Source organism: Callorhinchus milii, unplaced genomic scaffold, assembly GCF_018977255.1.
Source record: "Callorhinchus milii isolate IMCB2004 unplaced genomic scaffold, IMCB_Cmil_1.0 Scaffold3, whole genome shotgun sequence".
Lineage (NCBI taxonomy): Eukaryota > Metazoa > Chordata > Chondrichthyes > Chimaeriformes > Callorhinchidae > Callorhinchus > Callorhinchus milii.
The window spans coordinates 2,997,659-3,021,296 of NW_024704744.1; the positions used below are offsets into that span (position 1 = coordinate 2,997,659).

At 48.5% G+C, this 23,638-nt stretch overlaps 1 protein-coding gene across 1 annotated transcript in view; it reads right to left on the minus strand.

Moving 5' to 3' along the window:
- Window positions 1–5,341: 5,341 nt before the first annotated feature.
- The window catches only part of phactr2 (phosphatase and actin regulator 2), a 47,950-nt gene continuing 29,653 nt past the window's right edge, over window positions 5,342–23,638 (minus strand). The window contains exons 4-12 of the mRNA XM_042333386.1: window positions 21,491–21,631; window positions 20,705–21,158; window positions 19,618–19,817; window positions 18,859–19,015; window positions 10,068–10,123; window positions 7,201–7,262; window positions 6,616–6,753; window positions 6,034–6,110; window positions 5,342–5,675 (exon numbers count right to left, since the gene is read on the minus strand). Of these exons, the coding sequence (XP_042189320.1) occupies window positions 5,660–5,675; window positions 6,034–6,110; window positions 6,616–6,753; window positions 7,201–7,262; window positions 10,068–10,123; window positions 18,859–19,015; window positions 19,618–19,817; window positions 20,705–21,158; window positions 21,491–21,631 (1,301 nt within the window). The 3' untranslated portion in view covers window positions 5,342–5,659. The remainder of the gene's footprint in view (window positions 5,676–6,033; window positions 6,111–6,615; window positions 6,754–7,200; window positions 7,263–10,067; window positions 10,124–18,858; window positions 19,016–19,617; window positions 19,818–20,704; window positions 21,159–21,490; window positions 21,632–23,638) is intronic.

Consider the following 23,638-nt stretch of genomic DNA (forward strand, 5'->3'; position numbering starts at 1 on the left):
ATGCAAGGATTATCATTATTATTATCTTATAAGGCTAGTTTCGAAGAGACCTGAGATAGGGAAGATGAGGACCATAATGAGAAATGGGTGACCAGGAGAATGATAATGAAGTGAGAGGTAACACAGGGTGAGAAAGAAAATTTAAAAAGTCATCAAGTAGCCACATTAGTGGCAAATAAACTGAAAGAGACGTGGAAAAATAAGGGACCTTTGCAGGGTGATAAGGACAGACAAATTTCCATGGCAAAGAAAAGGGAGAATCTGTAGTTGCAAAGACACGAGTGGTTTGTTACCATTGTGGGAGACCGGGACATTTCAGGGAAAAGTGCTAGTTTAGATCCAAAAGACCTGGTTGAAGAATTATTATTATTATTATTATTACTATTATACTGAAGAAGTCACAAAGCTGCAAGCTGAAATGAAAGCTTTTCAAAGGCAGGGAACTGTGATACCTGCTGTTCTTCCGATGTATAACATACAAGGATGCAAGGGAGAGGGCGAGCCAGAGGGCCTCCGGGATAGAGTCATAGAATCACACAATTGTACAGCACAAGAGGCCATTCAGTCCATCATGTCTGCGCCGGCCTCTCCTGATCCGGCCTTTCCTGATCACTGAAGTCCCTCATTCCTGATACCATCCTGGTAAATCTCCTTTGCACCCTCCCCAATGCCTTGACATCCTTCTTAAAGTGTGAACACAGTCTCTCGCTGAGGCCTAACCAGTGTTTTATATAAAGGTTCATCATAACTTCCTGACTTTTGTATTCTATGCCCTATTTATAAAGCCCAGTGTCCCGAATGCTTTTTTTTCACAGCTTTATCTATCTGTCCTGTAGATTTACTGATATGAACCCTCAGGTCTCTCTGTTCCTTCACCCCTTTAGGATTGTACCATCAGCTTATATCACCTCTCCTCATTCTTCCTCCCAAAATGCATGACTTTGCATTTCTCACTATTAAACTTCATCTGCCACGTGTCTGCCCGTGTTACCAGTCTGTCTATGGCCACTTGCAGTCGGTTACTATCCTCCTCACTGTTTACTACTTTTCCTAACTTGGTATCATCTGCAAAGTTGGTAATTGATCTCCCTATACCCAAGTCCAGGTCATTTATATAGATCAACAACAGCAGTGGTCCCAATACTGACCCCCGGGGGACACCACTGCACACTTCCCTCCAGTCAGAAAGACAACCGTTCACCACTACTCTCTGCTTTCTGTCTCCCCGCCAGTCCTGTATCCATGTTGTCACTGTCCCTTTAATACCGTGGGCTTCTATTTTGCTTACAAGTCTTTTATGTGGCACTTTATCAAATGCCTTTTGAAAATCCATATAAGCTACATCGACTGCACTACCTTCATCCACCCTCTCTGTTACTTCATCAAAAAACTCTATCAGGTTTGTTAGACATGATTTGCCTTTAACAAATCCGTGTTGGACCATATTTATTAGCCCATATTTATCAAAGTGAAAATGTATTTTGTCCCGGATTATAGTCTCTAGAAGTTTCCCCACTAATGACGTTAAGCTGACTGGTCTGTAGTTCCCAGATTTATCCTTCTGCCCCTTTTTGTACAGGGGAGTGACATTTGCAACCCTCCAGTCCTCTGGCACCGCCCCGGTGTCAAAGGAGCATTGAAAGATTGTGGCCAAAGCCTCCATTATTTCCACCCTTACTTCCCTCACTAACCAGGATCCATCCAGTCCTGACTGGGTGACTTATCTACCTTGAGCACCGACAATCTTTTTAGTACCTCCTCTTAAGTTTATTCTTATCTTATCCAATTTCTCTACCCTCTCCTCCGATACTGTGACATTGGCTGCATCCTCTTCTTTTGTGAAGACAGATTCAAAGTACTCATTCAGTACGTCAGCCGTGCCCTCTGCCTCCACAAGAAGATTTCCTCCTTGGTCCCTAATTGACCCCACCCTACCTTTGACTAACCTTTTATTCTTATATGCTTATAAAGGGTTCCCATCACAGAGAGGATACAGTTCAAGATCCTGGTCCTCACCTCAAAGCCCTCCGTGGTCTTGCTCCCCCCTACCTCTGCGACCTCCTAACCCCTTTACCATCCTGCTCACGCTCTCCGCTCAGCGGGCTCCAGCCTGCTTCCCGTCCCTTGCCTTGCTCGCCCCATTATTGGTGGGTGGGCCTTCTGCCACACTGCCCCCACCCTCTGGAACTCCATCCCACTCACCCCTTCCCTTGCCTCCTTCAACACCCATCTCAAGACCCTCCTCTTCGACCGTGCTTTCGATCTCCCTGCTTCCCCCCCCTCCACCCTCCCCGACCCCGACCCCCAGCTCGGGTCCGTAACTCTGTCTGTCCAGCGCCTTGGGACATCCTCCCGAAGTGAAAGGCGCTTTACAAATGTCATTTTGTTTTGGTTGTTTGATTGATCGCTGGGTTCTCTCGCTTGTGAGGCGAGCGCTCTAACCAATACGCTACAGATTCCGCTCACGTGCAGAAAACACGTATCGTGTTAGGAGTTGAACCCACAACATTCTGACTCAGAGGCAAGAGTGCTGCTAACTGAGCCAGGCTGACAGTTCATGCGGAGAGCGTTCTGAGCTGTGTCGCTGCTGTTGTGCGGCAGGGTGGCGAGAGTGTGACCTTGAGAGCTTTGCCCGTGGAGAGATGAGAAAGCAAGCGCCAGCCCTCTGCTCTCACACAGGCTCCTTGTGAATCAGCTTTGACCTTTGTGTGAGGCAATGAGAGCGGCCTCTTCACATCCGCCACCTCCGTGAAGCACTTCACACCATCACAAGAATAATAATTCTTGCATTTGATTCAGCACCTTATCACATCGTTGAGACATCTCAAAAGCGCTTCACAGAATTTACTGTAAGGTGAATTGACTGTATATTTTATCGACGAAACATGGCAGTCAGGGGCACACAGCAGTGACCGACAAACAGTTGTGGATTGAGTGACCAAATTTTTCTTTAATTGGAGGGATTATTATCCCTGGAAAGCAATGCGCTAATCGACTAACAACTGGGTTCCTACTAACTGCTAGGTGAACAGAAGCGTGTGGGGTAAAGAAATTTGCCTAAGGTTTCGCCCCACCTGGGAATCGAACCCATGTCCTCTCACTTGCGAGGCGAATGCTCTAACCACTAAGCTACAAGAAATAAGTGTAAGCAACCCACCGAAAAAACACAGAGGATAGCGATAAGTTATTAACCTTTTATTAAAGAAAAAAAAATCTTCACAAGAGAATATAATGAATAGATTGAGTCATATACTAAGGCACTTAAGATCTGTGCTCAAGTCAGGAGCCAAGAATTAGTTTATAAGGTAACATAGTCACATAAATACCTATATAACAGGAAAATTGTACAATACTGGAGGCTGACAGGTAACCTGGTTTGTCGCACAAACATCCACAGACGAGTAAATGCAGAGGAATGTGGAAACCTGAAATATATATTTTTCGGAAATACAGTGGAAGCCGCTTAAACCGGACAGATCATGCCCCGCCAGTTTTGTCCGATTTACAGCAACAAATGACATCTACACAGCGCCAGGCACTGGGCAGTCAGGGAGTTAGAACTGAGCTGGGGGTTGGGATCAGGAGGGGCGGAGGGCAGGAAGGGTAGGGGTAGGAGGGAGGTGCCTTCAAAGAAGAGGGTCTTGAGACGTTCCTTGAAGGAGGCAAGGGAGGGAGCGAGGTGAAGGGACTGTGGGCTGGAGGTCCGAAGGCGGGGGTTTGGGCAGGGGATAAATAATCGACATCTGGCTAAAGCGGCTACCACTGTATACAGTAAGACTTTTACATGCCCGCGTGTGTGTGTGCCCGTGGATGATCATGGGTGCGTCCCAAAGCCCAGCCAGTGCTATATTTTATATTTCCAGTTATTTACAACAATTAAAGAGGTGGTGGATGGGGCAGGGGGTGGGGTTGGGGGAAAAAGGGTTGTACAGTATTATGCGGGGGAATTATAGCCACCCTCCCCACCCCTCCCACACACACACACACACAAACACACACTGTGCAATCAACAACCCAATGAGGAATGGTTTGTGAACAGTTTACACTCTGTTCCCACGTGGTTTGCATCTCGTTGGCAGGTGTTTCGTGCACAAAGTCTTTTTAACACCCGGTCATTCCACAAGTGACAGTCGATCAATCGCACTGAAATATCAGATTTACGTTTATCTGATCTGCTTTCTTCCAAAGAGGGAGGGTGCGCGAGGCTGAGAGGGTTATGAACCAGAAGCCTACGCCACACGATTTAATCCTGGCATACTTTTTTTTTTGGATTACAGCGCCTTATCACGTCTGTGAGACGTCTCAAAGCGCTTCACAGAATATACCGTGAAGTGGATTGACTGCGTAATTTGCGGGCCAAACGGTTATCAAAGAAAGTTTTGAGATCGAAAGGTCAGACGGGACCATCTCACTTTGGTTTTTGTCTAAATCATAATTTGGCATCGCTCTTGGTTTGATTCGAGATTTACAATACCCTACGTATAATAATAATAATAATTCTTGTGTTGAACATAGTGCCTTATCAAAGAGCTTCACAGAATACAATGTATAGTGGATTGACTGCATTTGGTGGGGTATCAACCATTTCGCTTCCCTGTTGAACCAGCTCAACTCAGATGCTTGGCTTACCCTCGTTCCCAGCCGAATCCTTATCCCCTCCCCGTGGTCTCTCCCTCTCTCTGACGCTGGAGATATCGCCTAATAAACCACCTCCTTCTTCCCGCCAAACCCCTCCAATGTGGTAACTCTAGGACCAAGTCCTCTCGCCCACCCAGCCCAGTGCAAAGCTTCTCAAACACAGGAGAGAACATATGCGAGCGAGCAAGTGAGCGCCGACACTTAAGTCATCCGCAAAAATATCCATTTAATGCACTAAATTAAGAAAAAGAGAGCGAGGGTAGGAAACAAATCAGCGACGCGCATCCAGAGTGAAGCTGGTGTAACATCAAAGATGCTCCTGGCAAGACATTGAGCCCCACCGCCTCCCCTCCGCCCCCCGAGATTCACTGCCTGTGTGTGTGTGTGTGTGTGTGTGTAAATGTGCATGTGCAAGTGTGTGTGTGCAAGCCTGTGTGAGAATTCCCGGAACATCACTGGGCAGTTGGAGCGTCGGGTGGGATACGTTCCAGCCACTCTTCCAACTCCCTTGGGAGACAGGCGGGAAAAGGCCGGGAGCTCTCCGGGAAAAAAAGCGGGAATCCCGGTTTAGCGCGACTCCCAGTACAAAAGCCCCATCTTGCTTGCTCACACACGCAATCTGCTCGCATTTCCACACAAAAACGCAACGAAAGGCGAAACTAAACTAAACGCCGGCTGTGTTGTTCACGGCCAAAGTGTCGGGTTTTTTTTTTAAAAAAAAGAATCTTTTTATAAAAAAAAAGACTAAAATAGACATTTAAAACAATCTCTTCCCGTCCTCCTGAGGGGAGGATCTCTCTCCCCCAGCCCTCCTCCCTCCCTCCCCCCCTCCCTCTCTCCTTGCTTTGTCGCTTCTCCCGCTGACGTGTTAATTACGTGGCGAGAGGGAGAGCGCAGGGGAGAAACACACGTGCATGCACGGAGCACGCCTTAAATCTGACTTTCGCTCTCTCTCCGAGTGTGTGTCAGCTTTTCATTCCGGTCGTCTTAAATCGCTCCACAATTCTGCGGCGGCCAGACTTTAAGGGCGGTGGAACCTGCAACGAGACGAGGGGAGGGAAATCATCAGAACTGTTCACTCTGGGGGCTTCATAAGAACATCAACAGGAACTTGCATTAATATAGCGCCCCTCGCGCAGGTTAGAGTCCCAGAGCGCTTTACGGGGGAGGAGCATGACACCGAGCCTGGGGGGGAGGGAGAGGTGACCAGTCGAGGAGGAAGGTCTTCAGGCATGATCTGAAGATGCGCGAGGAGGGGGCAAGGCGAATGGATTGAGGGAGAGTGTTCCAGTGTTTCGGGGCGCAGTGGCTGAAAGCACGGCCACCGACGGTGGAACGGAGGGTGCGAGAAACAGTGACTGAGATGGACGGGTTGAGGTTGGCTGTGGCGCTCACCTGGTTAAATGTTTGCTCTCTTCATGGACTTCCATTTCCCGGCTTTTAAACTCATTCAACTCTTTGCGAATCGCAGCCTGGTAGCAACCGAGGGAGAGAGAGAGAGACACACACGTCACACGACTGTACAACACGTTATCCTTTACACAACATTGGAATACAAGCGGGGGTACATAATAACTGGAGTGCTGTAGCATAGTGGTTAGCGCTCTCGTCTCGCAAGCGAGAGAACCTGGGTTCGATTCTCGGGTGTGACAAAACCTGAGGCAAGTTTCCTTACTCCACACACCTCTGTTTACCGAGCAGTAAGTAGGAACCCGGTTGTTAGTCGATTGGTGAATCGCTTTCCGTGGGTAATAATCCTCTTTTCCCCCGCCACCCCCCACAAAATGTTGTCATTTAATCCATGACTGTGTATGGGACACTGCTGTGCGCAATTGGCTGCCATGTTTCGCCCACAAAATACACAGTCAATCTACTTTACAATATATTCTGTAAAGCGCCTTAAGATGTCTCAACAACGGGATAAGGCGCTGTATCAAATACTAGGATTATTATAATAATATTCTGGTCCGTGCTCACCTTGTCCGCTGGCGTGAGCCTGGTCCATGGTTTATCTGCTCTCCTGTCATAATCTTGCACCTCAGTCACCTCCACATACTCGTTAAAGCGAAGGATTCTCCGGGCTTGTAACTCAGCAACTGTGGGCCTCAGACTGAGCTGTGAGAGAGAGAGGGAGACAGAGACAGAGTGTGAGAGAGGCTAGGCTGTGACCATTAACAGATTACAATCATACAACAGCCATCACGTCTGTGCTGGTGCTCGCTCCCCCACTGGAGCTCTCCACTCCAATCCCATTCCCCTGCACTTTCTCCATCGTGTCTGTGCTGCTGCTCACTCCCCCCCACTGGAGCTCTCTGTTCTAAATCCATTCCCCATAATCATGCACATGGATTGGGACATCAACAATTCCCCTTCTCCTCGATCAGATCGGTAATATTGAGGGCTGAAATTATTCCAGTCATTATTCCACGTTAGGGCCCGGTGGAGGGTGGATGGGGAGTGGGATCTGGTGGGAGGGGGCTTGGAAATTTGGAAATGCCGGGATGTGAGACCCTGTACCAGAGTTAAGTCGCAACACAAGTTAAACTGAGCCAGCGATCTTACCTTTCGGATCAGCCTCCTCCTGATCTCCAGTCTCTCCTCATGTTCCTCCTCTTCATTTCGTTCTGTTTAAACAACAGGAAAAGGGAACGTTAACATGTCAGCTGCGAAATCCCTCTGTCAGTACATGTTACACCAAGCATTTCCCCCTCCCCCCTCCCGACTCTCAATCCAGCATTCATGTGATATCTTAATAATAATAATCCTTGCATTTGACATAGTGTCTCATCACATCATTGAGACGTCTCAAAGCCCTTCACAGGATATACTGTAAAGTGGATTGACTGTGCATTTTGTGGGTGAAATGCGGAAGCCAATTGCACACAGCAGTGGATTGAGTGACCAAATGATTATTTTTTAAAATTATTAGAATTTTTTTTTTAAATCAATAGCGATGGTCCCACTCAGCTGAAAATGTGAGATCAAATGGGCTGCGAGGTCTCCTTCATCTGAACCCTCGCCCACCCCCATGAACCCCCCCACCCTTCTCCCCATCTCTTTGGTATCGGCGGGGAAAGGGAAATTTCAAAAAAACAAACTATTGGGATGGAACGAGGGAAGCCGTGAAGGGAAGAGGGTGGGCGGAGGCTGCGAGGGGGTTAAAAGCCGCTGAGGTTTCCAGCTGGCGAGGTACGTCAGGAGGGAACCTCAGTGACGGATGTTTAGAGATCGATACTGCAATCGAGGAAGCTTCATAGGTGGTTCCCACACATAGAGGGGGCGGTGGGGAGAGAGAGACTGAGTGAGAGAGAAAGAGAGAGGGGGGGAGAGCAGGGGGACGTATACACGTATATCAAATGCAAGGAATATTACTGTTATTCCCACTTTCACTTATGTAATAATAATAATAATTCTTGCATTTGTTATAGCGTCATATTACATCGTTGAGACATCTCAAAGCGCTTCTCATAATATATTGTAAAGTGAGTTGACCATATATTGGGCGGAACTCGGCAGCCAAGGGATGGAGAGAGAGAGAGAAAGTGAAGGAGCGAGAGAGAGGGATGGAGGGTGAGAGAGTGAAGGAGGGAGGGAGAAGGGAGTGATGTAGCACTGAGGGTATTAACACTCGAACCCCCCACCCTTCCCTCTGCCACCCCCCCTTTTATCTGCCCCCTCTATTTCTTCAGCCCAGCAATACCCCGAAACATACACCGAGCTGAGGGGTGCACTTAGAAATCAAATTAATTAAATTGCAGCGGGCGGTCGTGGGGTGAGGGAGGGAGGGAGGTGGTGATGGGGGTCTGCACATCACTGAAAAAACATCAGCCAAAGAGGAAATCCCCCCAATCCCAACCCCAACATCAGTTCTGAAGTCCTCAATCTCAGGATACAGTCAATTCACAAAATATACAGTCACTCCACTTTACAGTATATTGTGTGAAGCACTTTTGAGACGTCTCGATGACGTGATAAGGTGCAATATCAAATGCATGTATTAATCTCTCTCCTGCCCCTGTGGGACTGCCCTTCTGCAGAAATGTAATTGCGATGGCAGGTTCTGTTTTTAACTCAGAAAGCTTTGACATTCTTCCTGCTGGTGGTTTAAAACGTCCCTTTTTTCGGAGACTGAAAAAATTAACTCGTTCCCCACCTTCCCACTGCTTGTTATTTTTTCCCCACTCTGGCAAATTCTCCCCCCACCTCCTCACCCCCCCCCCCCCCCCCTCCCCTCCCGCCACCCCACTCCGGCAAAAAGCAAAATGAAAAAATCAAACGAAATTCAATCTGATGGGCTTCCCGCATGATAACGCACAGAAATATTCCCTTGAAATAATCCGACTTGAAATCAGCTGGGTTAAAAATCTGCGTCTCACAGTGAAACCCGTGTGACTATGCAAACAGCTGCTGGAGCTAGAGATATGTAACGACACCTACAATCTGTTCATTCTAATTCCTGCAGAGCACTGTGAACTGGGGGGGGATTCATTTATATTGAGCAGAACACACACAGATGCACTCACTCACTCACTCACTCACACTCAACCACTCAGAGACACACAGATACACTCACATTCACACTCACCCACGGTTGCACACACTCAGAGACACGCTGTCACACTCAAACTCACATAAACACCCACTTGAACACAGACACTCACATAAACACACACACACACACACACGCACAGACAGACAGCCGCACATACACAGACATGCAGAAACACACACTTAAACACACACGCGCGCACACATTCACACTCCGAGACACACGGTGACAAGCGGCAGTGTGAGCGATGCTCCCGGTTACAGTATAAGCCGCCGGGATGCGAATGGTATCTCCTGCAGGGACCCCCACATACATCACACTGACCGGCGAGAACCCCTGCTCAGCCCGGGGCTGTGGTGGGTGAGCGGCGAGCAATGCACGGAGGGTTTGTGTGACGTCTGTGGGGGGATTCCTGCAGGAAAGCTCATTCCCTGGGTGATTCCCTGTTGTCAGGGTGATTTACACTGCGGTAACCCTTCTCAGCACTTTGCATTCCTCACACTACCTACACTCATACTTAAACACACACACTTATACAACACACGCACTGACTGACACACACATCACAAACATGTGAATGTATGTTAAACACACATCATATATGCACATCATGTACATTTATACAGACGGACATCCACCCACACACAGACATATTTATATAAACACATACATCTCATACTGCACACCCACACATCCATAAACCATATATTCACAGCATATATATCTACACATATATATATTATAGATACACATTCATATATATTCATACACACGGACGTGCACACATGTACATATTCTATAGATACATTCATATATATTTATTACACACACATACAGTAAATTATAACAACTGCAATGTATAAAATCCAAAAGTACTAACGTCTCAAGATATTCCTCTGTTCCAGTTCTTCCAGAGTTGGTCTTTGGCTCAATCTCCTGCCGAATACAATCACAATTGAGTAATGCACCATTTTCCTATTCGGATATAAATTCTCTCTCTCTCTGTATCTTTCTGCGTTCGCTGCTGGTTCGGGTGCAGGAGTCAGTGGCAGAGTCGATGGAGATGCCCTGAAAGCCGTTGTATCTCTCTCTCTCTGCAGAAGAGCTGTGTATGTGTGTATCTGTGAGCGAGTGACAGTGTGTGTGTGTCTCTCTCTGTTGCAGTGATTCATTTGCAGACCTGCCACACAGCATATATACCCTTGTGCTGAGCTCTGACGCTTCCGGAAGGAGAGAGGAGGGGCGGTGGGGGAGAGGGGGAAGGAGAGAGGAGTTAAGGGGAGGTCACAAGCCATTTTTTGGAGGTTTGAAGCTCAATTAAAATTATTATATCCACGTGATTCGCAGGCACGTTTGTGTCAAACTCTGACTCACAAAGGCTGGTGCTTCTATCCGTACAACAAAGCGTTCCTCACTCTAAATACTTGGAAACTTCCCCCCCCCCCCATACCCCCTGAGACATCTCAAAGAGCTTCAACCGGTAATGCCGTCAGGTGTAGTGACTGTTCGATTTGAGGGCAAGTGTGGGCAGCACCTGTTTTGCGCAAGTTTTATAATAATAAATAGCCCTTGCATTTTTAATGTAATAAATAATAATCCTTGCTCTTGATACAGTGTTGTCGAGACATCTCAAAGCGCTTCGCAGCATTTACTGTAAAGTTCAGTGACTATTTTGTGAACGCAGCAGCCAATTTGCGTACAGCAATGTCCCACAAATAGCCATAGAGTGAGTGATCAATTTTATTTGGGGGATTGTTGGCCAGGACACCAGGAGAGAGAAACTCCCATCTCTTTTGGAATAGTGCCATGGGATCCCTAACATCCAACTGAACCGGCAGCAGGACCTGGGTTTAACGTCTCACCCGAAGGACAGCCACCTCTGACATTGCAGCGTCCCCTCCTGCACTGCACTGGATCATCAGTGTAGACAACAGCAGTGAGTTCAAAGTCCCGACGTGGGGTTTGAACCTACAATCTCAAACCCAGCATGGGCGAGGGGGGCATTGTAACCTGGGACCTCCCGGATCAGCAAGACTCAGTCCCACATTCAGCTTTTACAAACCCAGTCTTTGGATGAGGATAATATGTGTGCGTTGGTGTGTGTGGGTGGGGGACAGTAGAGGTGGAGAGGTGACAAGTAAATCTTTACTCTTCCCTCCAGTCTTTGGAGTGTGTAGGGATGGGGGGAAAGAGGAGGGAAGAGGGAACAAGGTTTGAAAGAACGGAGCTATTTTCAAGGGTTAATATGCTTACATCTTTAAAACACCCTCTCCGTTAGGGAGCGTCACAGAATTGCCATCAACACAGATCATGAAGGAAGTCCCCAAGCCTTGGCTCTTGCCAACCTGCGCCTAATACTCTCTGGAATTAAGTAAGCAGGACTTCTCCAGGGAGAGAGTGCGCATTCCATTCCAACAGTCTATCTTTGGGATTTCCATGTGTAGTGGGATACATGGAATTCCCAGTTTGGATTGGATGCTCTTAGGCACAGTGATGGGTTTCCTTCCGCACATGTTCAGACACCCGGCTGACTGAAAAAATAGTTTCCCCTCCGAGATTTCTCTTTTCAAGGTTGAAGAGTCCTAATTTATTAATGATTAATATTTAATAATAGTGCTTGCATTTGACCCAGCGCCTTTCACGTCAAGTCTCGCCTAGTTTTCTCAAACACTCGCCTTGCCAGTCTCCCCAGAATCACATAGTCTAAGCTGACACTCCAAAGCAGTGCGGAGGGTGGGGGGGGAGGGGGGGGTGGAGGTATTACATTGTCGGAGATGTCGTCCTTCGGATTAGACATTAACCCGAGCTCCTGTCTGCCTGTTCAGGTAGATATTAAAAGATCCCATGACACAACTCAAAACATAAAGGAAACGAGTTTCTCCCTCCCGAAGTGCTGGACAACAAACCTCCCAAATAAAATTGGTCACTTACTCACACCATGGCTGTTTATGGGACAATGCTGTGCGCATATTAGCTGCCATATTCGCCCACAAATACACAGTAGTACCCCTAATGCACACTGTGGTCCCCAAAACTTGTCCCCAAAACTTTGGCTGTCACCAACACTCACCCAATAAAACAATGACAAACATTAACAGATTACAATTGTATCGCGCCTTTCACATCGGGAGGCCATTCCAAGGCGCTGCACAGTTAGGGATTTGGATCCGAGCTGGGGGTTGGGATTAGGAGGGGTGGATGGCAGGGAGTTCGGTGATAGGAGAGTGACTGAAGGCACGGTTGAAAGGAGGGTCTCGAGAACATGCCTTGAAGGAGTCAAGGGATGGGGCGAGGCGAAGGGACATTAGGATACTCTCCGGAATTAGGTAAGCAGGTAAGGTAGGCATCCCTCCAAAAAGAGACAGAGGGAAATTTCCAAGTGTGGGTGACATACATTTGGGGAATTCTCAGTTTGGTTTGGATAGTTTTAAGCATGGTGATGGGTTTCCGCATGTGTCAGACACCCGACTGAGCAGAATAGAAAGCTTATGCAGGGGGGGTAAGGGTTAAGGCTGCCAGATTCATTTTCTGCATGGGAAATGATCGCAGGTGAAGTTATTTTTATTTCAAGCACCTGGCACTGGGCAGGGAATCATCCTGCTCCTGTTAACCCTGCAAGCCAAAGCCCTAATAAGTAGGGTGGACTAGCTGGACAAGCAATACAATACTACATTTGTATGGCGCCTTTCACGTCAGGAGGAAGACCTAAGGCACTGGAAAGCAGCGGGGAAGCTTGCCAGACAGTGATATCAATGGCAAGCTATGTGGATTTAGCTGGTTAGACTCCATCAGTTACCCTAACACACGCTCTGGGGTCCCCAAGCCTCGACTCTTGCCAACCTGCGCCTAATACTTTCCGGGATTAGGTAAGCAGGATGAGTCCCTCCAGGGAGAGAGCGCACATTCCATTCTAACAACCTATCTCCGGGATTTCCATGTGTAGGTGGAGTGCATGGAATTCTCAGCTTGGTTTGGTGAACAGAAATACCCATCAGGTACAGTCCCTACCACGCTCATTAAAATGTACATTATCACAGCGCTGGAGGGATGTGGGCGGGTGGGAGATTTCTGCTCTAAACACAGCTCCCAAGTGTCATAACCCGTGGTTACTGTGACAGGATTTCCATTAACACCACAGACACACAGAGAGAATGTTGTTTTAATGAAGTCTATTGAAATTCAGGCACTGAACTCTCTGGCTGGGGTGTGTGGGGGATTGTGTGGTTGGCAGCTGGCTGGTGTTTTGCAGTGTTTCCCCGTTCTGTCCACCCACCCACTCACCCACAGCTCCCTCACCAACCTCACAAACACTGAACCTCAACTCCAATCACACTCACTCACACACACACTGAACCTCAGCTCCCTTCACACACACTCACTCACACACACCCTCAGCTCCCTCGCCAACCTCACACACACACACACAATATACACTGAACCACAGCTCTCTTCACACACAAGTGCACACACCCTCAACTCCCTCAACAACCTTACGTTCACACTGAACCTCAGCTCCCTTCTCTCTCTCTCTCTCATACACACACAGACACACACACACATTGAACCTCAGGTCCTTTCACACACACACACACAGAATACACCCTCAACTCCCTTCCCAGATACACAAACACACACTCACTCACACGCACCCTCAGCTCCCTCGCCAATCACACACACTACACACTGAACTTCAGATCCCTTCACCCACACACACACACTGGACCTCGGGTCCCTTCCCACACACACACACACTCAACTTCTTTCACATACACTCAACACACACCCTCAGCTACTCCCCGGACGCACACTCATACACACTCAATCTCAGCCTCCTTCCGGGACACATTCACACACAATCTTAACTCAATCCCCTCCCTGGGGAAAGCGTGCACTTTCACACAACTTCACAAAACATCACTGTGCGTGTCAGTGTGCGTGTCAGTGTGTCAGGGAGTGTACATGTTTGTGTGTATGCATCAGGGAGTGTGTGTGTTTGTGCGTGTGCAGGTCAGGACGGGCGAGCACGTGCGAGCAAGCGATTGAGAGCGAGAGTCTGTTTCTCATCGCATCACTCACCACGTACATCACCGGCCGCCCACACTGCCCTCCCACTCCCATGACACGTCACTCACAAAGCCACTGTGAGGGCGGAAGCCAGACAAACGCAGCCTGGCTCATCTCCGGGACAACACAGGCTCCACATCATATTCATTAGCACTTATTATTGTGATTATTGTCAATCTTTCCCTCTTAAAAGTCACAGCCAATTCCCACGACACTGGGAGGCAGAGCACGCGTGTGTCTGTGCGTGTGTGTGTGTGTGTCTATGCGTGTCTCTGAGCATCTCTTTGTGTGTGTGTGTGTGTGTCTCTGTGCCTTTCCATGTGTGTGTCTGTGCGTCTCTTTGTCTATGTGTCTGTGTGCATGTGTATGTGTGTCTCTGTGATTGTGTGTGTCTGTGCGTGTGTGTGCTTGAGTTTGCACCTGGACCTTGAGGTGAGGGAGAGGGACAAACAGCAGGGACATGTTCCTGTGCAACTGCGATTGATGAAGTCAAGACAGAGAAGCCAAGGAACACTGACCATGGAAAGTAAACGCTCCACCTTCTCGCCTCCTTTCCCATTTCTCTTCCCCCGCCCCCATCTATCCCTCTTTTTCTCCCCCACTTTTATCTTTCATCGCTCCCTTCTATTTCCCACCTACCCTCTCGTTCCCACCCCCCTCACTTTTTCTTTTCAGTCTCCCCCCTTCCCTCTCTCCTCCATTACCTTTCCCTGGCTCATCTGACCTCTCGCTTTTTTAAACTCTGTTTTGTTCCCTTGCTACGGTTAACACATGCACACATACATACACACACACACATATTATATATATATATAAAAATCTATACTCCTATGCAGTGCTAGGGGTGTGTTTCATTGTCAGAGGTGCCTTCCTTAGATGTTAAACCGGGCTCAACCAACAGCAACCAATTGCACACAGAGATCTTCATCTGCCTGTTCTGGTGGACGTTAAAGATCCCACGGCGCTATTCGAAAAGAAAAGGGAGTTTCTCTCTCCCGGCGTCCTGGCCAACCATCCCCCAAATAAAATTGGTCACTCAATCCATAGCTGTTTGTGGGACACTGCTGTGTGCAAATTGGCTGCCAATTTCAAACACACAAAATACACACAGTCAAAACTTCTTTAGTATATCAGTATATCCTGTGAAGTGCTTTGAGACGTCTCGACCATGTGATAAGGCGCTATATCAAATGCAAGGATTATTACTATTACTATTAATTGAATCCGGGTCCTCTCGCTTGCGAAATGAGTGCTCTAACCACTACACTACACTTGACTGTGTGTTTTCTGAGCAAAATGTGCTTTATTTAACACAAGGAACTCTTTAACACTACCACAAATGCCCTGGCTTCAACCACTCGACTACCCTGCTCCAAACTGTAAACAAATCCTCACTATAAATAAATGCTTCCTAGTCTCCATCCTGTAATTGACCTTCACAACAGTGAGCCTACAACACCTCCAAAGGACAGCACCTCCAACAATGCAGCACACCCCCAGCGCTGCATTGGAACATCAAGTACGGACTATGTGGGACTTGAACCCATAATCTTCTCATTCAGAGGTAAGAGTTTTACCGACTGAGCCAGACTGACACAGGATCTACTAAACTGGCCAAACAGACATGATGAGTTGAAGTCTCCCCATCTTCCTATATTGTCTCTGCACTGACTGCCAACAATCCATTGATTGCTGCAAACCCCCTCCTCCCCCTCCCACCCCCAATAAAATTGGTCATTCACTTTGTGGCTGTTTGAGGGATGTAGGGATTATTACTGTTATTAGTGAGCAGTCAGAGCAGGGAGGCAGAAAGTGAAGTGAATCAACAATGACAATAGAGCCATTTCATACAAAGAAAGTTCTCCAAACACAACAGACACATAACACTTCCTCTTCTACCGTGCCTACGGTCACCACTTTCTCTTTCCAGCTCGGAGGCAAACTCTGCCGATGTTAAGCTCTCTGAGACACTACCCCGCGTGAAGGTAACTGTATAAGTGCAAGTTGTTGTTGTTGGCATGAAGGGCAGCACCAATGCCAATGAAGCCCAATGTAACCAGAGATGACTGTGGTCTGAGCGAGCATTGAGATCACCCAACGTGAGGCATTTCGGGATGTCCCGACGACGTGATGAGCCGCTATATCAAACACAAGCATTATTATTATTATATGATTATCCCACCTACACATGGAAATCCCAGAGATAGATTGGTCCCTCTCCCTAGAGGGACACATCCTGCTTCCCTGGAGAGCATTAGGGTTATTAACAACATGACGCAACTCCAACAGGCTGACGTCGCACTTGGCCAACAGAGGGTGCTGTGATTGTGGTTAGACTGGGTGAGTATTTGACCGACCCAGTGAGCCGAGCTGACACCACAAACACCACCACCAAACAACAGCGTTCCTCTTGTACCACACAACTCGCTGCTGAAAACAGCAGCGAGCGGGATCAGCACAGGGATAACCCTGTTGTGCGTCAGCCTGGCGCAGTGGTGGCTCTCTCGCCTCGGAGTCAGAAGGTTCTGGGTTCAAGCCCCACGTCAGAATCACAGTCGAAGCTGACACTCCAATGCACACTTGGGGTGAGTTGCCTTGTTTGAGGTGCCGTCTTTTCAGGTGGCTGTTAAAGATCCCATGGCACTATTCAAAAAGAGAAGGGAGTTTCTCTCTCCCGGGGTCTGTCCAATGATAATCCTCCAAATAAAATTGGTCATTCACTTCATAGCTGTGTGTGGGATACTGCTGTGCATCGTAAAATACACAGTCAATCCACGTTACGATATATCCCTTCACTTTGAGACATCTCAGCGATGTGATAAGGCGCTATCTCAAATGCAAGGGATATTATTATTATCCCAGGCTTTGATAGCAGCAAAGTCACCCCTGGGTCAGAAAATTGTTGAGGTTATTTTTTCTGGTCACCCGCCTGTCTGACCTATACGGAAACCTATCACATTGTTTAACAGCATTCAAACCAAATCGAGTGCTCCAAGCATCCCATCCACACGTGGAAATTCACGTGTTTGGAATGGAATTAGCAAGCTGTGGGTTCAAGCCCCACTGTCTAGCTTGACGCTCCAGCGCAGTACAGGGGGTGAGGTGGGGGAGAGGAGAGATTACAAAGACTGTCCAGCACGATCCAACCAGTCCGTGCTGGTGTTTGTAATCCACACGAGTCTCCACCCACTCCTTACTCCCTCCCACATCCTGCTATTCCCCTCTCCCTTATGTGAAGGTCCAGCTTCCTCTTGAACGTATCTGCACTATATGTTTCAACCACCACTTCAGAAAACGAGTTCCGCAATCTCACTCCCCTCTATGTGAAGCAGTTCCTCCTAAATTCTCTATTAAGTTCTCTATAAAGTTCCTCCTAAGTTCTCATCCGGAACTCTGCCGCCCGCATTCTTACCCACACCAAACTCCGCTCCCCGAGTACCACAGTCCTGGCCAGACTGCACTGGCTGACTATCCCAGAGAGGATCGACTTCAAGATCCTCACTCTTGTCTTCAAATCCCTCCACTCCTCTGCACCCCCCCGACCTCTCTGACATCCTCTCTCCTCACAACAGTGCCCGTTGCCTTCGCTCCACTGGGTCTGGCCTCCTCCTTGTCCCCCGAATCCTCCACTCCACCATTGGTTGCCGTACCTTCAGCTACTACACCCCGAAGCTCTGGAACTCCCTTCCTCACTCCTTTCACCTCACCCCTCTCTTCCTATTTTCAGGTCTTGGCTGAAGACCTTTCTTTTCTACCGCTATTTAGTCACCTTCTTCCCCCTCCCCCTGGCTCGGCCCCGGGATCCGTTACTGTGAAGCTCTGAGATGCCGTCCGATGTGGAGGGGGCTATATAAATCCAAGCTGTTGTTGTATTAGATCCCCCTAGTTGCTATCTTATCACTGCTTTGTCGGAGGTTCCATCTTTCGTATGAGTTGCCAACCTATGGCACACCGGCCGGAAGTGGCCCCCGAACATTCACACCACTCCAGGTAAGTCCGTGTTTGATTGGCAATGTGTATTCTATTTTTTCTCGATTTAATATTGCTCAATTTATGGCATGAATCAAGGAATATTCAATGAAAATCTTGTATCTTGTTGTGCCGACCATAAAGATTGGCCACCACTGGTCTTAAACTGAAGATCAATCTGCCTGTTCGGATAGACTTTAAAAGATCCCGTGACACTGTTAGAAAAGAGAAGGGAGTTTCTCCCGTTGCCCGAGCAAACAGTCCTCCAACAACAACAACTACAAACTGCATTTATACAGTGCCTTACGTCCCAAGTCACTGGACAATGAGGGTTGGCACCCGAGCTGTGGGTTGGGATCAAAAAGGGGTGAAGGGCAGGGGTGGGGGAGTAAAGGCTGGACTGCTTGTCAGACTTGATGTGCAAAATAATCAAAACGGCGTCCGTTTTCGGCCACAAAATACAGTCAATCCACTTTTTACAGTATATCCTCTGAAGCGCTTTGAGGCGTCGTGACGACATGATAAGGCAAGGCTGATTATTGTTATTATTAGTAATAATAAAAATGCAGCTTGCTCTGAGAGGAGACTTGGACCCGATGGAAGGATTAACCCCTCCCTGCCCCCAGCCCAGCCAGTACCTGATGAGCTTGGTGCCAATCTGCTGCCTCAGCTCCAGTCTCTCCTCATCTGAGGACCGAGGTATGATGTTCTTCTCCTCCAGTTCCCTCTTTGTCGGCCGGTTGCGGAGTTTGAGGGCGAGCGTGTCTCTCCGTCGGATCTTGTTGGCGAGCGAGCCTGCCGGGAAAGGTCACTCAGGGTTACCAGGGGAGGCAAGAGTCCCCAAACACACAAAGACGCCAAGAGAGTTAAGTGGAGCCCCATAGCATAGTGGTTAGAGAACTCGCCTCACAAGCAAGAGGACCTGGGTTCAGGTCCCGGGCAGGGCAAAACATTATGGAAGGGCTTTGCCGCCTCCTACATCTCTGATCTGCTGACCTCCAATCAACCAGTCCGCTCCCTCCGCTCAGCAGGCTCGGGCTTGCTCCATGTCTCCCGCCCGACCACCCCCACCTTACCATCGCCAGCCGGGCTTTCAACCTCTCTGCCCCCACTCTTTGGAACTCCATCCCATAATCTCTTCGCCTTGTTCCCTCTCTTGCCTTCTTCAAGGCACGACTCAAGACGCTCCTTTTTGATTGTGCCTTCAGCCGCTCTCTGACCCCTTCTGTCCTCCCTCCCCAACCCTGACCCCCCACACGCTCGGGTCTGATCCCTGACTCTTCAGCGCCTTGGGGCATCCTCCTGACATGAAAGTTGCTTTACAAATGTCATTTTGTTGTTGTATGTGCATGTCTGTTCGTGTATGTGTATACGTGTGTGTAAATGTGGAATCTTACTGTTTAAACACTCATCGTCCTCCTCATCCTCGGGCTCATCTCTGTACAGCACCGGGCCCTCGGAGTCAGAGTCACTGCTGACGCTCTCGGGATATTCAGCGGGAGGGATGATGGCGACGGGCGTGGAATCATCAATCAGCACCCGGCTCTCCTGCCTCCCCTCTCCGTGCTCGTTCGTCACGTTGCTTTGGTCAGAAGTGCTGCCCACAACAAGGCCCAAGTGAGATCATTGACCAGTGCTGGTCACTATCACCATGTATAGTCACTACAGAACACTGAGGCCATTCACCCCATCATGTCTGTGCTGGTGCTCACTCCCTCACTGGAGCTCTCTACTCTAATCCCATTCTCTTGCTCTTTCTCCCATCACCGTGCTTAAGAGTATCCAAACCGAGCTGTGAATTCCACGCCTCCCACCTACACATGGAAATCCCAGACATAGATTGTTGGAATGGAATGTGCACTCTCTCCCTGGAGGGATGCCTGCTGCTGACCTAACTCCAGAGAGTATTAGGTGCAAGTTGGCAAGAGCCGAGACTTGGGGATCCCAGAGTGTGCATTGGAGTAAGTGCTGGAGTCTAACCAGCTAAAACCACATAGCTTGCCATTGATAGCACTGCCTGGCAATCTTTCCCGCTGTTTGTCCAGCTAGGACCACCCTACCTGTAAGGGCTTTGGTTGCAGGGTTAATGCTAACTGAGTGGGAGGATTCCCTGCCCCCAGTGACTGGTCTGCCCTTCCACGTCCTGCTAACGTGCTGTCATCAGCAGTGCCCTGGAGTACTGTGGACCCGACTGGCTCAGGATGTCACCTTGGAGCCAATTCCACTCCAAGGAGACACCACTTACCACCACCCCCAGGAAGATAGTCACCAGTTGGTTCCAATATCCAACAAGGGTGGGGTTGAGCCCTCACTTGGTGGATGGCAGGTATCAAGAACTCCCTCCAAGCTTCCCGGTAGGCAACACAACTCAGCACGAACATGTGTGAGAGCATTGCCACTGTCTTCCTGTCCACAGGTCAGGTATACTTGAACCCACAACACTTGACCAAGAGGTGAGGTTCCCACCCATTGAGTCACACGTACCATTTTAGTGTTTCTCCAGTTTCTTGTTGAGAATGTTCCAGGCTCCCGGCGGATCGCTCCATCTCTCCCGTTTCTGGCTCAGGCTTGACGGGTCGGACGGGATCAGGAATGGGAGCATCCCGAGGAAAGTGCTGTCCTTGGTCAGAGGAGGCAGGAAGTCGCATGGCTTCCCAGTCACAAACACAAACGTTCCCGGGAATTCCACGGGCGGGTTTTCTCATCTGCCCGGGTTTCTCCGGCTGAGGTTCGGACGGTTCAGCAGAACCCAGCCTAGTCGGGAGTGAAGTTCGGGTAGGAGATTCCGAGTGGTCCTCGGGTTTGCTGGGAATGTCAGGCAGCCCAGGGGGAGATGATGTGTCCTGGATGTCCTTACAGTGTCCCTCTGAAGGAGGTTGAGACGGAGTCAATGAAGGAGGGAATGAATCACCTGTCATCTCCGGCTCGGCAGAGTGATCTGAAATCAGAGAAGAATGGCTTAAATAACGATAATAATAATCCTTGCATTACGTCTGAAGAACTTCGCAGGATATACTGTAAAGTGAATTGACTGTGTATTTGTGGGTGAAATGCAATAGCCAACGCTGAGCCCGGGTGAGGAAGTGGGAGGTGACCGTAGGGGTGATCGAAGAGAAATCTTCACGTGAGATCTGAAGATGAGTAAAGAGGGGGTGAGGCAGAGGGATTGAGGCAGGAAGATCTGGAGGTAATGGCTGAGAGCATGGTCACCGATGATGTTATAAAGAAGGTTGCTCCATCGGTCGCTCTGTATTGCTCTGTGATGAATACCTGCCACCTGTGTTAGGGTGGGCACAGTCTGCTCAGCCAAACAACCAGTGTCTGGGGTCGTCGGGTGCTCCTTGGTCACCGTCTCGATATTGATGGGTGAAGGGAGGCCATTCTTTGTCCCCGCCCTGTGCCCCTCTCCATCTGACAACAAAACACAAACATTCAAGGGGTTACTTTGGGGCAGCCATGATCTGGTGTCCATGTACGAACCAAACTCATCAACATCAACACCAACAACTTGCATTTGTATGGGAGTTTGTCCCAAGGCACTGGACAATCCAGTGTTTGCAACCAAGCTTCGGGTTGGTGTCGAGAGGAGGATAAGGATGATGGCCGAAGCAGTGGTCAAAGAGGAAAGTCTTGTAACGGGCTTTGAAGTAGGCGAGGGAGGGGACAAGGGGCTCCAGGATGGAGTCCCAGAGGGTGGGCGGGCAGAAAGGTTAATGGCCTGACCTTCGATAGTGGAGTAGGCCAGCCCTGCAGATTGGAGGGAGCAGACAGGTTGGTAAAGTTTCAGTATGTTACAGAGGTAGGGAGGGACAAGACTGTGGAGGGCTTTCAAAGTGAGGACAAGGATTTTAAATTCGATCCTCTGGGCGGTGGGGAGCCAGTGAATCCGGGCGAGGATGGGGCTGATCGGCTAATGGAATATCTCAAAGAGCTTCACACAATAAACAATTACATTAATTTAGCGCCTACCACATCAGGGGGACAATCCCAAGGCTCACAGTGAGTTAGGTTGAAGTGCAGTGTCCATTATTAGTTCATTACTTGGAAGAGCAATTTGAAAATATTCCAAGAAAGAACAAGGAATAAAACCTTATTCATCAAATATTTGTTTATTCAATACCTTGACCGGCTCAAACTGTGACCTTCAGAGGCAGCTCATTTAATGTCTGCAACCTTTGCTTCAAGACTTTCTCATCCCTACTCTGCACTGGCCCTCCCTTCTGGAGATTAGTGTGGCATGAGTACCAGCACAGACACGATGGGGGAAAGAGCAGGCAAATGGGATCAGAGTAGAGATCTCCAGTGGGGAAGTGAGCTCCAGCACAGATACAATGGGGGAAAGAGCAGACATAGAATCATACAGCACAGAAAGAGGCCATTCGGCCCATCGTCTGCGCCAGCTCTGAAAAAAGCAATCCAACTCAATCCCTCTGGCCCGCTTTCTCTCCATAACCCGGCAATCTTGTCCTCCTCAAATACCCATCTAAAAAAGTTGTTATTGAATCGGCTTCCACTACCCTTTCAGGTAATGCATTCCAGATCCGAACAACGCTCTGGGTGAAAAAAAAATTCCTAACCTCCCCTCGGTTTCTTTTAACAACTATCTTATTATTATTAAATCGATGTCCTCGGGCTGCTGACCCACCTGCCAGTGGAAGCAGTTATTCCCAGTTTCCTCTCATGATCTTGAAAACCTCTATTAGATCCCCTCTTAATCTTCTCTGCTCCAGGGAGAATAATCCTAGTTTCGCTAAACCTCTCCTCATAACTAAGGTCCTTCATTCCTGGTAAACCTCATTTGCACTCTCTCCAATGCCCAAACATCTTTCCTTAATGCAGTGCCCAGAACTGAATGCAGTCTCCAACTGAGGCCCAACCAGCATTTTATAAATATTCAACATAACCTCCTGACTTTTGAATTCTATGCCTCTATTTATAAAACCTAGTATCCCGTATGCTTTTTTTTAAAAAAAACATCTTTATCTACGTGTCCTGCCGCCTTCAGAAATTTGCTTATGTGGACTCCCAGGTCTCTCTGTTCATTTGCCCACTTTAAGATTGTACCATCAGCTAATACTGCCTCTCCTCATTCTTTCTTCCAAAATGCAACACTTTGCAGTTCTCCACATTAAACCTCATCTGCACATTTCTGCCCATTTTACCAATCTGTGTAAGTCCTCTTGGAGTCTGGTGCTATCCTCCTCACCATTAACTACTTTTCCCAGCTTAGTAGCATCTGCAAATTTGGAAATTGTGCTCCCTATATCCAGGTCCAGATCATTAATATAGATCAGAAATAGCAGTGGTCCCAATACCGCCCCCTGAGGGACACCACTACACATCTCCCTCCAGTCAGAAAAGCAACCGTTTACTACCACTCTCTGCTTTCTGTTTCTCGCCAGTTCTGGATCCATGTTG